The sequence below is a fragment of the Brassica napus genome, chromosome C3, assembly GCF_020379485.1.
Source record: "Brassica napus cultivar Da-Ae chromosome C3, Da-Ae, whole genome shotgun sequence".
Taxonomy (NCBI): Eukaryota; Viridiplantae; Streptophyta; class Magnoliopsida; order Brassicales; family Brassicaceae; genus Brassica; species Brassica napus.
This window is the reverse complement of record NC_063446.1, coordinates 32,947,134-32,961,855: the sequence shown is the minus strand read 5'-3', so window position 1 is coordinate 32,961,855 and position 14,722 is coordinate 32,947,134. Positions and strand designations below refer to the sequence as shown.

Here is a 14,722-nt window from a genome sequence, read left to right as displayed (position 1 = left end):
AAACAAACCAAGGGAAATCAACTGCAAGGCAAGTCTGGTTTTCTTGGTACGGAGTCGGACCAAAAGTGAGAATGCTAAAAAATTAAAAATAGGGACCATAAAAAATAAAAATGTATAGAAGTTGTGAAGAGAAACATAAAGACAAAAATGGTTGGGAAACGTAAATCAATTTTACATTTAAAAAGTGGTAATATATATATAAATCTCCACTAATCTGAACAAAGAGCATCAAGATCCCTTTCTCTTGTAGTCTTTACATGTCAATACGACAGAAAAAGAGAACCATATGTCTACATGTTTAAAACACTTTTAAAACAAAAAATCTCAATATTAGGCCACGAAGAAGAGGAAAACCATGAGAAATGCAATCAGTACGAAGAAAATCTTAATCATGAGCCATCGGTTTGATGATATACTGTTCAGATACCTAGCCAGTTGGCTCTGTGCGCCTTCTACGTTCGCCAATGTATCTTCCATGTTCTGATCGATTCTGTAGTACAAACCAATTTTTTTAACAACATATTATATTACTTCCTTTTTTCACAAATGTTCAATGCATTTTAACAAGTTATACACATTTTGGTGTCGACAAACCTGATAGCGATCTCCCCTTGCTGAGAAACCATGGTTGCTAGTTGTGTAAAGATATTGCTTAGCTCGTGGATTGTTGATTCTACGTTGTGTAGAGCTTCTGCGCGGCTCTCCATATAAGTGTCTTGCAACGGGACCATCTGTTGTTGTTGACTCCGCTGCAACAATGGAGAAGATTCAGCCTCTCCCTGTCTCCTGCAAATGCATAAATTATAGAAAGGTTTTGAATTCTCGTAAATGCACTGCGCTAACTAGGCTAGACTCTGAACCAAATTTCAAGTGAAATGTTGCAACTGTGGTTATGGGATGAGTAGTACATTACCTTGGGACTAACTGAGATGACGATGAAGAAGAGCCATTAGCCCATGGGAGAGGAGCAGGTTGGCTAGGCGCAGGCTTAGAAGCCAAAGGGCGCTGGCGAACGAATGGGTTTGTTGATTCTTTTGAAGGGTTATTCGTGAATCTTTGCCTTCTATTTTCATGAATCTTCATGTTCTGCAAACACCAGAGCTCACAGTTTAACATCATATTACAAGAAACAAAATAAAAGAGTCGTTTCTCAGAAGAAAGAACCTAACCTCAGTTCTCAAAGTGAGAACATCCTTAAACTCTTTGGTAGTGTCCATCAAACGATTCTTTAGATCATCGACCACTGTCGCTGAGTGAGTAGTTGTGTCTCTAGATATGTTCCTTTCATCATTATGAGAGTTGCGTACAGCTTGAAGGTCGATCAGAGCGGTGTTTAGTCCAGAGATCTCTTGTTTGATTACCGCCGTCAGCTCTCCTATCTCCCGTGTGGGATCATCAAAAACCGATGACCTCTTTGCCACTGATTTTGCAACGTAAATGACAAATAAATAAAACTAATATGCTCAAAATATATATGTGAATAAAGCAACAGCTTCTTCCATTTCTACTATAACAAAGAAGAATTCACACCATCAAACAAACCATGAGCTAACTGAAGTAGCTTTTAGCTCCACTCGGATATATAATTACTTATTTAGGCTTTTTTGAATATTTATTTGGATATTCGGGTTGGATTTTTGGGGTTTTTCAGGTATCAGTTCGGTTCAGGTCTAAAAAATCTTATGTATTTTTTACATCTCAGATCGGGTATAGATTCAAAAATTTTTGGTTCGGGTTCAGGTCTGTGGTTGGGTTACCATGCTCAGGCCTAACAATTTTGCTTCTGTGTAGGCAATGGTAGTAACTATCTTTTGCTACCAGTAAGATGTACGCAAATTCCACCAGTAATTACATGTTCAGCAACGAGCTTATTCTTTGAAATGAGATCGTTATAACTCCCTAAGCAAGCCACGTCATACAGATTCAGTGATGAATGAGCGAAGTTCATTATAATAAACTTACGTTGAGCAAGCTTGGAAAGCTTCTGAGACGTCTGGTGGATAGCTAAACCGATCACAGAAGCTCTTCTGTTAAACTCCGATTGCATAACCGCCGCGGATCTCGGATCCTCTCTTCTCCCACCACCATACGGCACATTATTCGCCGCCGCCGGAGCAATCGATCTCCTCAGCGTTTCGACGATGCCGAAGAACTCGTCCGTCCGATCTCGATACGACGAGTGCCCATGCCTTGCTTGCATTGTTTGTTTTCTTCTTCCTCTTCCGGATCTGGTGTCTCTCGGATCGCAAATTTCAACAAGAAAGCTATGAGATTGAAACACGAATCCAAGGAGTTTTGCGGATGGGGAAACAATCTTTTACGGATTCAAACCAAAATCAGAGGAAAATAGCTAAACTCGTCGGGATAGTATTCTCATTTCATTTCTTCTGCCAACTAGAATACGTAACAATCATATATATAGCAAGAAACTTAATGCTAATTTTCATTACAATGAAAAAGGTTAACAAATATTAAATGTTAATCAATAAAAAATAAGAATATTCAGTTTTAAAATTTTTAATTTGTTTTTTATTAGACTAACTAGAGAAATAACAGCAAAGAATACACAACTTTGTTAAAAGAAAAAATGTTTTTTATTACTTTCAAAATGATCAAGGGTGTTTTACAATGGACTATGACCTAAACTTATATAGTCTCGACCTGGACTCAAGTACAACGTTCTAATTAGGCCTGGGCAAAATAACCGGAACCGAAGAACCGAACCGGGACCGAACCGAAATACCCGAAACCGGAACCGGACCAATACCCTCAAATACCCGAACGGTTCCTATATTTTTATATCCGAAATAACCGAACCGAACCGGAACCGAACCGAGAACCGAACGGGTACCCGAATATATAAAAATATTAATTATATATACATATAACATCACTAAATATATATTTTTAATTTAAAATTCTATTAAAAGTATTTGAAAATAGTTGAGGATAACTAAATTATTATAAAGTATCCAAACTACCCGAAAGTATCCGAAACTATCCGGATAGTTTTATCCGAAATATCCAAAGTAATCCGAAATATCCAATTTTTTTTTATCTAAATCATCATAATTATTTGATATTTTACCTTAAATAATCAATATTTTGTCCAAATTATCCGAAGTACCCGAACTATCCGAACCCGAACCGGATCCAAATGAGAACCGAACTTTTTCCGGATATTTTTCGGTTCCTAAATTTACTATTCGAACCGAACCGAACCCGAAACTATCCGAACCGAACCGAACCGAAAATAGGTCAAGTACTGAATGGATCTTCTAGCTACTATCCGAACTACCCGAAACCCGAAATACCCGAACCGAACCGAACCGATACCCGAAATGCCCAGGCCTAGTTCTAATACTCTAGAAAAGATAGAAAATACAAGAAAATAAAGCTGATGGTCTTTGTCTTCAATAAACTAGCCGTTAGGCTGGTTTGTAGCCATTTGAAAGGTCTGATCTTGTATCTTGATATCTCTGGTTGCTGAATAAACTCACATTGATCTTTGTATATTCTGGTTCAAAGAAAAAGAGCCGTTGGTCCTTAACTCCTCCAAGCAAGAATGAATCCGAAAAAGGCAAGTTACCCGAAATGAAGATCTTCTTATTCCCATACTTGTTGGTGTATGGTCAAATCATGTAAGGCTCTTCTGGATCGTGTGATGTGTCCTCTGGATGTCTTGGATCGTGTGGAAGTTGCCTTGGTTGAGTAATCTCGGTTTGGAGATTGTTGACCGAATTGATTTCACAATCTTTCCATAATTGGCTCCTTATAACCGGTTCTGGAAAAATGGTTATATCTTCAATTTCACTGGGCCTTTTCTCCAGATTCTTGGCTTGTTGGATCCACAAAAGATCTCTCTTGAGATCCATAATTGAGTTTGGCTCGGGCCGCTTCTTGGTTTGGTTGATTTTCTCTTCTAAGGGCCGATACTCACAAACGGATGGGCTGGGAAACCTCCAACTTGTAAAATTCATAACTTATTCCTCTGTGAATATTTTCTTGTAATTCTAAGCTTCAGTGATGAATAGTTGAGTTGGCCTTCTGTGAAAATTGGTTTCATGCCAAAATTCTTTCTGGTGGTTGAGATTCTCTTTGAATGAACCTTGGTCGCAGGTAGCTCTATTGAGGCAGTTGTGGCAGTTGTTGCTTATCTGGCTGAACTTCGGCTCAGGTACGGTTTCTGTTCCCACAACAGAAACCAAACACAAAGCGGAGACTAAGAAGAGAGCTATTCCTCGTAAAGCTGCTTGACAGTCTTGGGAGGATCCTACTCTTGCAGAGTGGCCAGAAAGTAAGCAATGCCCTTCCTCTTCTTTACCTTGAGTTCTTTGATTGTTATCACTGTTAGGCTTTGGGTGAAAATGGATTTATTATTGATATCTTGCATATTTGCATTGTTTTAAGCTTCCATTTTGTACATAATGATCATATAGATTAAGAGTCTAGCATCTTTAGGATCCATTTTGCATTCATATGTCTTAATTAGGTATTAGAGTGACCTATGGAGTGATTGGAGGTGTTTAGAGGCATGGGAGTTAAAAGAAAAGATGAAAATGAAGTTAGTTCGAGTTCAAGCCAGTTCAACTCGGGGAGAACCAGTGCGGGTTAGTTTACCCGCGTCGAGATGTCGAGAAGAAGAAATGAAGAACTCCTCGCGGGTTGAGCAACTCGGGAAGCAGTACCCGCTCGCGCCGAAAGCCACATCAACGCCAGTCTCACGCGGGTTGCAACACCCCAAGTCCTTTTACCCGCGTCACGGAAAGACCAAATCGGAGGAGCCACGCGGGAAGAGGCACGCGGGGTCGACTACCGCTCGCACGAGCTAGAAGGATTGTCGACGTCTTCACGCGGGGACGACGACGCAGGTGATCTCCATATTCCCTTACCCGCGTTGCCGAAGAGATTTGTTCGAGGAGTCACACGGGTGAAGCAGCGCGGGGACCCTTACCCGCTCGCATGAAGAAGGAATGTCGTCGAAGGTCCAACATGGGGAAGGCCACGCGGGTTGGTGCCGATCGTCTTGACCCGAGTCGAGACTTTACCTTAGTCGAATTTTAATGTTTTCAAGGGCTTTTTAGACTTTTGAATGGAAACCATTAGGTTTACCAAAGACATATAAATACTTTTGTAATCCCAAGAGGGGATCTGATCTTGTTTTTCTATCTAATCACAAAGAATTTTTAGGTGAAAGATCTTATCTTGATCATTTTCTCTTGTGATTGTTTGATTATTGGGATCACTAATCATGATTAGCACCAAATCATCATTGATTGTTGGGCTCATCATGAAGAGTAGTGAGTAGTCATCTTTGGATTCATGGGTTAGGGAGACTAAGCTAGATCTAAGGTGTTTTAGTATCGATCCATCTTGTTCCTCGCTAGTAGAGTGTTTTTAATGCAACTCTAGAGTTGGCCTCTCTAAAGTTAAGCTCTAGGCATTTCATGCCTGAAAGGTGTTTGATGAAATGCCTGAACCAACTCTCCTAAGCTTTTAACATTATTTACCAAAGAGATTTGTTGTTAAAGGTGTTAAGATGGCTAGTAGACTTGAGATTAATGATTACTTAGATAACATTCAACCAAAGAGATTTGATGCTTGAGTTATCTTAGTAAATGAACATTCATCTAGAGATAAAGTTTGTTTAAGATGGTGTCTAGGTTTAAGGTAGATAGATTGGTTGAAAGTTCACACCTTTAGATTGAAACTTGATCACACAAGGTCAATTCCTTTAGCCCATGAGTTCTCTTATCTCATAAGAAAGAAAACTTTGCCTTTTATTGAAATTTAGTAGCATATTAGTTCAAAAATCATCTCACCAATTGATAGCACTTAGATTAAGCATGGTCTTGCATTCCCTTTGCTTTAGAATCACTTAGAACTGGTTTGACATCCTTTATTCTACAACATTTGATTAGGAGCCTTGAAACTCCTATCATCAAATTGGTGCCGTTGCCAAATTCTAAGTTGATTGTGACATTGGGATTTAGTCATTTGCTTGAGACTAAGTCAATTTTGTTTAATTGTATTATTGCTTTTCTTTCTTTTTTCCCCCTTTGGATTTCAGGTGTATGAACACAAAGAGCAGAGGTCCAACAAACCTAGTTCCAAGAGTTGAAGACATTAGAGCACTTGAAAGGGAGATTGCAAGATAGAGAAGAGAAGTAGAGCAACAAGCTCATCTGCAAAGGTTGGGGTTTGATATGGAGAATCTGCCTCAAGATGGTGATGCCCAAGGAGGCATTGATCCAAGAGCTGATCACCTTCGACCACAGCGCCAGCCACAACATCCACCGCGCCAAGCTCACACCATTGGAGCCTATGATCAACCTCACATTAATGGTCATAGGTTAGGAATCAGAGCACCACCAGTGGAGAACAACAACTTCGAGATCAAGTCAGGACTGCTCAACGCCATAGAGAACAACAAGTATCATGGTCTTGCTGCTGAAGACCCTTTTGATCACTTGTACAAGTTTGATTAGTATTGTGACTTGTCCAAGACAAATGGTGTTTCTGAAGATGCCTTCAAGTTGAAGTTGTTCCCTTTCTCTTTGGGAGACAAGGCACACCAATGGGAGAAGACTCTTCCAAGTGACACTGTCACCACTTGGGAAGAGTGTAAGAGAGCTTTCCTAGACAAGTTCTTCTCTACTTCAAGAACAAGTAAGATCAGGAACAAAATCTCTGGGTTTCAACAGAAAGGTCTAGAGAGTTTTAGTGAAGCATGGGAGAGGTTCAAGGGCTATTGGTCTCAATGCCCTCATCATGGTTTCAGCAAGGAGAGTTTGCTTAGTACCTTCTACAGAGGAGCTCTACCACAGTGCAGAAACAGGCTTGACACTGCCAGCAATGGTTTCTTCTTGGGGAGAACCGAGGAAGAGTCAGAGGAACTGGTAGAGAACATGGCTAAGAGTGACTCGGTCTACAGTGAGGAGCATGATAGGTCAACAGAAGTGATGATCAACAGACAAAGAAAGATATCAAGTCCTTGCAAGAGAAGATGGACTTGCTTCTTTCCAACCAAGCTAAGCAAAAGCAGATGAACTTTGTGGGTGGTCCTAATCAAGAGGTTCCTCCCAAGATCAATGAGATTGATGGTTTGGAAGGCCAAGAAGAGCTGTGCTTCATCAACAACAATGGTTCTTGGTACAGGAAGGAGCCTAACTTTCAGTACAACTACCAGCAAAGGTCCTACTCTAACAACCAGCAAGGAGGATACCAACAGAAGCAAAACACTCAGCAAGGGAGCTATCAACCTAGACAAAACACCCCTCCTGGTTTCAACAATAACAACAATCAGTCTACTCAGGCTCAAGGAAGTTCTTCCCATGCTCCAGCTTCAGATACAAGTGTGGATGCAATGTTCAAGAAACTCTTGGATTTTCAGGAAAAGAATGAGAAGACAATGGGGTGATTTGCTTTCATACAAGTGTTGTTGATACAAGTGTTGTTGAGTTCAAGAACATTCACTCCAAGATTGATGGAAGCTACAATGAGCTCAACAACAAGATCAGACATTTGGAGAACCAGTTTGCTTCAATGAATTCTCAACCAAGTCGCCAACAAGGGGCATTACCTGGAAAGCTAGAGCAAAATCCCAAGGAAACTTTGAAAGCAATCACCCTACGGAGTGGTAAACAGTTATCTCCAAGAATTCTCACCAAGGATGGTGAAAAGCAAGGTGGGGAGGTGGCTATCAACATTGATGATGAAGTGGTGATTGTAAATGAGAAGGTTGATGAAGAAATTCTAGAAAAGATTGTTGAAGCTAAGGGTGAAGGAAAGGTTGGAGAAGAGAAGAGGACAGTGAAACATGGTGAAACTGCTACTCCAACAAAGGACTCCTCTTTTGTTCCTCCTCCCTATGAGCCAAAGCTATCATTCCCTGGAAGATTCAAAAGACAGCTATTGGAGAAGTACAAGGCACTCTTTGAGAAACAAATGAGTGAAGTTCAGGTCACAATGCCCATCATTGATGCTTTTATGTTGGTTCCTCAATACAGCAAATTCTTGAAAGATGCTGTAGCTGCAAAGAATAAAGAGATGGAGGGCATGATGATCCTTACCCACGAGTGCAGTGCCATTATCCAGAGGTTAGATGTTCCAAGGAAGCTAGTGGATCCAGGATGTTTCACCTTACTTTGTGCTCTAGGACCCATCGTATTTGAACGGTGTCTTTGCGATCTTGGGGCTAGTGTCAGCTTGATGCCTTTGTCTATTGCAAAGAAGCTTGGATTTACTCAATACAAGAAGTGTAAACTCTCTTTGGTGTTGGCTGATAGATCTGTGAAGATTCCTGTTGGTATTTTAGAAGACCTTCCCCTGATGGTTGGTAACTTTGAGATCCCTACTGATTTTGTTGTGTTGGAGATGGGGGAGGAAACCCAAGACCCTTTGATCCTTGGAAAACCATTCTTAGCCACAACATGAGCTATTGTGAATGTTAGACAAGGAAATATTGATCTTCATCTTGGACAAGGGAACATTCTCCACTTTGACATCAATGAAGTGATGAAGAAGCCAACCATCCAGAACCAAGTTTTCTACATTGATGAAATGGATGCTCTAGCTGATGAGCTTCTAGAGGAGTTGGCACTTGAAGACTCTCTAAAGCATGCTTTAACAATTGAGAGAGAAGTCCAAGTGATTGAGAACAAGGAAAGTGATGCCTATGTGAAAATGCTGGATTCTCACAAGGGGATTAGTGGTGAAGGTCAGAATGAGGAGCTTACATATGAGGCTCACCATGCTTCCTCGGCCACTCAACATGAGAACCTCCAAGAGGATGATTGGAGTGAACTCAAGGCACCAAAAGTGGAGCTTAAACCTCCTCCCCATGGTGTAAGGTACGCTTTCCTTGGCCCTAATGAAACTTACCCTGTCATAGTGAGTAGTGAGCTTAGTGAAGATGAATTGTCTAAGCTTTTGAATGAACTTAGAAAGTATAAAAAGGCAATAGGCTACTCACTAGATGGTATTAAAGGGATATCACTTTTTTTATGCATGCATAGGATACATCTAGAGGATGAATCTATGACTTCTATAGAACATCAAAGAAGGTTGAATCCCAACTTGAAAAATGTTGTTAAGAAAGAGATTCTGAAACTCTTAGATGCATGAGTAATATATCATATTTCGGATAGCAAATGGGTGTCTCCTGTGCATGTTGTCCCAAAGAAGGGAGGAATTACTGTGGTCAAAAATGATAAGAATGAACTAATACCAACAAGAACAATAACAGGACATAGGATGTGCATAGATTATCGAAAACTTAACTCAGCATTTAGAAAATATCATTTTCCTTTGCCATTCATTGATCAAATGCTAGAGAGACTTGCAAATCATCCCTATTATTGTTTTCTTGATGGGTATGCAGTCTTCTTCCAAATCCCCATACATCCAAATGATCAAGAGAAAACGATTTTCACATGCCCCTATGGTACCTTTGCTTATCAAAGGATGCCATTTGGGCTATGCAATGCTCCAGCCACTTTCCAAAGATGCATGATGTCTATTTTCTCTGATCTTATAGAGGATGTTGTGGAGGTATTTATGGATGACTTCTCTGTCTACGGATCTTCATTTTCTGCTTGTTTGTCCAATCTTAGCAGGGTCCTCAAGAGATGTGAAGAGACAAACCTTGTGCTGAATTGGGAGAAATATCACTTCATGGTTAAGGAAGAGATTGTGCTTGGACACAAGATTTCAGAAAGGGGGATTGAGGTAGACAAGGCCAAGATCGAAGTGATGATTGGATTATCTCCACCAAAGACGGTTAAAGACATTAGAAGCTTCCTTGGTCATGCTGGATTCTATAGAAGATTCATCCAAGACTTTTCAGTGATAGCAAGGCCAATGACTAAGCTTTTATGCAAGGAAGCTGCATCCAACTTTGATTGGGAATGTCTGGAAGCATTCAAGAAGTTGAAAGACAAGCTGGTTAGTGCCTCCATTGTGCAGCCACCAGATTGGGATCTCCCCTTTGAGATCATGTGTGATGCTAGTGACTATGCTGTGGAAGCTGTTCTTGGTCAAAAGAAGGACAAGAAGACTCATGTGATCTACTATGCGAGTAAAACTCTTGATGAAGCCCAAATGAAGTATGCTACAACTGAGAAGGAGCTGCTAGCCATTGTCTATGCCTTTGAGAAGTTCAGAAGCTACTTGGTTGGGTCAAAAGTCATAGTCTACACTGATCATGCTGCGTTGAGACATCTCATGGCCAAGAAGGATGCTAAGCCAAGACTGTTGAGGTGGATCTTGCTGCTACAAGAGTTTGACCTTGAGATCAGAGACAAGCCAGGAGTCGAGAATGGTGTAGCTGATCACTTGTCTAGACTGAAGATTGATAGTGGGATCCCTATTGATGAAGGGCTTCCAGAGGAACAGATCATGGCAATTGGAGCAGTGGTAGCGGTTTGTGAAATTGGAAAGAAGCTTGAAGAGGTGAAGGCAACTGAAGAGAAAGGTCCTTGGTATGCTGATCTGGTGAACTACTTAGCTTGTGGAAGAGAGCCAATGGGTCTTGACGGATATGCCAAGAAGAAGTTCTACAAAGATGTGAAGAGATACTATTGGGATGAGCCTTACCTCTACATCCTTTGTAGAGATCAACTCTATAGAAGAGTAGTAGCTGAAGAAGAAGTCGAAGGGATTCTCACACACTGTCATGGATCATCTTATGGAGGTCATTTCGCTACTTTCAAGACTGTCTCAAAGGTGTTACAAGCTGGGTTTTGGTGGCCTCATATGTTCAAGGACACTCAAGACTTTGTCTCTAGGTGTGATTCATGCCAAAGAAGAGGGAACATCACCAAAAGGAATGAGATGCCTCAAAACCCAATTCTAGAAGTGGAGGTGTTTGATGTGTGGGGTATTAATTTCATGGGACCATTCCCATCATCTTTTGGCAACAAATACATCCTTGTAGCCGTTGACTATGTCTCCAAGTGGGTAGAAGCTGTAGCAAGTCCTACCAATGATTCTAGAGTGGTGATCAAGATGTTCAAAAGCACCATCTTTCCAAGGTTTGGAGTTCCAAGAGTTGTCATCAGTGATGAAGGCTCCCACTTCATCAACAAACTGTTTGAAAGTCTTCTCAAGAAGAATGGTGTGAAGCATAAGGTTGCAACTCCATACCATCCTCAGACAAGTGGTCAAGTTGAGATCTCCAACAGAGAAATAAAATCTATTTTGGAGAAAACTGTGGGGACTACAAGGAAAGACTGGTCTATCAAGCTAGATGATGCACTTTGGGCTTATAGGACAGCTTACAAAACCCCTTTAGGAACCACACCTTTCAACCTTGTGTATGGAAATGCTTGTCATCTACCAGTTGAGCTTGAATACAAGGCATTATGGGCTGTTAAGTTACTGAACTTTGACATCAAGAGTGCCAAGGAGAAGAGATTTCTCCAACTCAATGAGCTTGATGAGATTAGACTGGATGCTTTTGAGAACTCAAAGATTTACAAGGAGAAAACCAAAGCTTTTCATGACAAGAAGAACTTGAAGAGAGAGTTCAGTGCTGGAGATCAAGTGCTTCTCTACAACTCTAGACTGAAGTTGTTTCCCGGGAAACTCAAGTCAAGATGGTCCGGTCCTTTCAAGATCAAGGAAGTTAGGCCATATGGGGCAATTGTGTTATGGGATAAGAATGGTGAAGACTTTACAGTCAATGGACAAAGAGTTAAGCTCTACATGGGAACCACAAAAGAGGAGAAAAGAATCTCGGTTTCACTCTCCGACCCCATCACCGCCTAGCCAAAAGGAAGCAAAGTCAAGCTAGTGACTTAAAACAAGCTCACTTGGGAGGAAGTCCCATGTCTATCCTTGTACACACTAAAAAATAAAAAAATAAAATAGGGATGGATGAATCTCACGCTGGGAGATCCCACGCGGGTTCCTCTACCGGCTCGCACGAACTTGGTCGGATATGGAGATCCCACGCGGGTAGGCGTCACGCGGGTTACTTACCCGCGTAGCTTCCTCGATGGCTTGACGCGGGTTGCTCTACCCGCTCGCACGACGAACACGATCGATGACATTGTCACGCGGGGAGCGCACGCGGGTTCCGGTGTTTCCCTCTACCCATGTCACTCGGGTCTAACCCGCTCAGGTATGGTTTCTAACCCTAAACCCGACCCATTTCACCCCTAAAACTACCCTACCCCGCGTCTCTCTCTTCCATTCCTCATCTCACTTTCACAAAACATCAAAACCTCCCTCACCAAATCACCCATATCTCACTCACTTCTTCACCAAATCAATCCATTCTTCTTCCTAAATCAAAGCTTTCGCCCCTGTAGTTTATTTTCTTGTTTCACATCTACATTTCCTTTCATCCAAAACAAGGTATTGTATCCTAAAGTTCAATTTCGTAGGTCACATGAATCTTAGAAATTTGAACTTGAAATTTGATCATTCTCTTGGTTGATACTTGTGAAATAGACTAGGAAAAGCTTATATATCATGTTGGGTTGTTGATTCTATGGTGAAATTGAGTTGAATTTGAACTTTGAGAAATTAGGGTTCATGAGATTTGGGAATTTTTCGAAATTGCTTTATTCCCATATGATTTTGGTTTGGTTTGGTTTGGTTAGTTAGGGTGTTTGAGAACTTAATTAGAGAGCTTACTAATTGAAGAACTCATTTCATGCTAAAATTTTGCTTAAAAGCCTTATTCTTTGCTTATGATCACATTTTGTATGCAATGTGATAGTTTTGTTATAACTGAATCATTATGAATTGAATTCACATTTGCATTGTCAAGTTTCCTTCTCCCATTTGCTTATCCTTTTCCAAAGTTTGAAATTTTTAGGTACAAATGGAGAGAAATGACCAACATAAGATGGAAGCTGAGAAACAAGAGTTTGCAAGGCAAGAGACTGCTAGACATGGAAAGTCTCTATCCTCAGTATCTACGCCGGGAGGAACTCCTAGGCAGCAAGTATTGGCAGCAAAGAAGAGAGAAGGCAAGCAAGTCGCCACTGCTGAGAGTGTGGATGCTGGCGGTAGAAGGTCAGCCCATTCCAAAAGGTCAAAGGAACCGAAAGGCAATGGGGTAGCTCTTCCCCAAGAGGAGGAGAATGAAGACATCACTGAAGAAGACCAAGCCCCGCACAAGCGAGCCAAAGTGTCTAAGGGGAAGAAGGTCGACACTGAGAGGGATAGAACCAAGACACCAACTGAAGATGAGCTATATGGGCATTTGAAGAATGGTGTATTGTGGCCTCCAACTCGATTTGCAGATATCAAGATCATGGAAGAGTTGGAGATAGGTGACGACATCAAGCAAATGTTGGAGCACATGAACATGCAAAGCTTCTTCACTATGGCCTATCCTACCTACGAAGATGAGTCTTGTCAGTTTTTGTCATTATTGGTGGCTACTTTTCACACCACCAAACATGTGAGGCAAGGATGAAGAAAGATCAAGTTCAAGATCCATGGAAAGGTTTACAACATGACCTTCAAAGAGATTGGACAAGCCCTTGGTCTTCAGGATTTGGAGGAATCATCCATCCCTATCCTATATGATGCCCCTAGAGAGGAGAGCATTGCTAGAATGGTTTGGAAGGTGTTGGCGGGGAAGACTCGCAGGCCAAGCCGTGACAAGAATGCTTCCATTCGCCACCATTCAGTGCGCTACCTCCACCGGTTAATTATCCACACCATCTTTCCAAGAAAGGAACCATGCACTGTTAATGATGAAGAGCTACAACTTCTTCACCAAACCGTTCAGCATTATGCTCATCCTTCTCAGTTGGCTTTTGTCGATACTGATTTCTACAAGAACTTTGGAATGGTGGGATTCTTTGTGAACCTCGTCCACTACAAGGAATGGGCTTGGACAACAAGTGACTCAGAGCCTCAGGTTGGCATTGGTGGTTTGATAACCCCATTGCTTCGGTTCAAGGATATACCCTTAGAAGATGATCCAACTGGTCCCGCCCTCTTAGACGGAAGCTACTTGAAGAAAGCTCAGTACTTCAGTGGAAGGTTCAATGGAACTTGCGTATACTCTTACATACAGTCTACGCGAGAGGTTGAAGTGCTTCTCCCAAACACCGCCCTAACAAGCTTGACTAGGCCTGGAGCTATTAGCTTTGATATTGGGAGTGAGCACTTCCTTGGTCCCCATGGTCCTTTAGGCCCCATACGATCTCCCAAGAGGAAGAAGACAGCAGATAAATGTGGTGTGTTCCAAGAAGAAGCTTCCGGTATAAACTCCGAGCTCCGCTATGGTCCTCCTCGTTACTACTTTGAGCAGCATCCGGGAGCTCTTCCCCATGGACCCCTTCGTCAGGCTCATGAGCATATCAGCAACCTCCAATGATGGAACAAGGCTCAGGACAGAACAATCTTCAAGCTCAAAGACAAGTGTAAGGCGTTGAGTAAGACTGTGAAGAGGCAAGCAGAAGCTTCAGCTCAGTTCATGAAGAAGGTAGCTGATATACTGACTAGAGGAGCTGTAGCGAGATGTTCATCATCAGACTTTGACTTCCTTACCCCCCAGCCTCAGCCTTCAATTGGTCCTTTAGCACTCAGACTTCCCGCCACCGAGAAAGAGCTGCTCCGCCAGAAGAGAAACCCACCAGCGCAACAGTCCGACTCATGAAACAAATCTCCATCCCTTGCCTCTACAGATGAGGAAGCTGACACCGAGGATGAGGCATCGGCCTCCTCCCACGCTTCATAGAGAGGTACTCTACCA

The 14,722-nt window shown here is 41.8% G+C and overlaps 1 protein-coding gene and 1 non-coding gene across 2 annotated transcripts; both read right to left on the bottom strand.

Annotated features, from left to right (window-relative positions):
- Positions 1 to 148: 148 nt before the first annotated feature.
- LOC111213367 (syntaxin-32-like) lies at positions 149 to 2,411 on the bottom strand. Its single transcript, XM_022715112.2, has 5 exons — positions 1,963 to 2,411; positions 1,170 to 1,420; positions 914 to 1,086; positions 595 to 786; positions 149 to 490 (listed from the first exon to the last, which is right to left on the bottom strand). Exons 1-5 carry the CDS (start codon positions 2,198 to 2,200, stop codon positions 331 to 333), a joined length of 1,014 nt encoding a protein of 337 aa, XP_022570833.1. The 5' UTR covers positions 2,201 to 2,411; the 3' UTR covers positions 149 to 330.
- A 4,260-nt stretch (positions 2,412 to 6,671) lies between these two features.
- On the bottom strand, positions 6,672 to 6,778 carry LOC125584588. The gene has a single exon (XR_007321501.1). It is a non-coding gene; the product is annotated as a small nucleolar RNA R71 (small nucleolar RNA).
- Between the last annotated feature and the right edge of the window lie 7,944 nt (positions 6,779 to 14,722).

Bases quoted from the DNA above. Each gene is read 5' to 3' on its own strand.
- LOC111213367 (XM_022715112.2), bottom strand. From the start codon at position 2,200: ATGCAAGCAAGGCATGGGCACTCGTCGTATCGAGATCGGACGGACGAG. The intron at 1,421-1,962 runs GTAAGTTTATTA...TTGCAAAATCAG, and splicing joins GCTTTCCAAGCTTGCTCAAC to TGGCAAAGAGGTCATCGGTT. The intron at 1,087-1,169 runs GTTAGGTTCTTT...TGGTGTTTGCAG, and splicing joins TTCTCACTTTGAGAACTGAG to AACATGAAGATTCATGAAAA.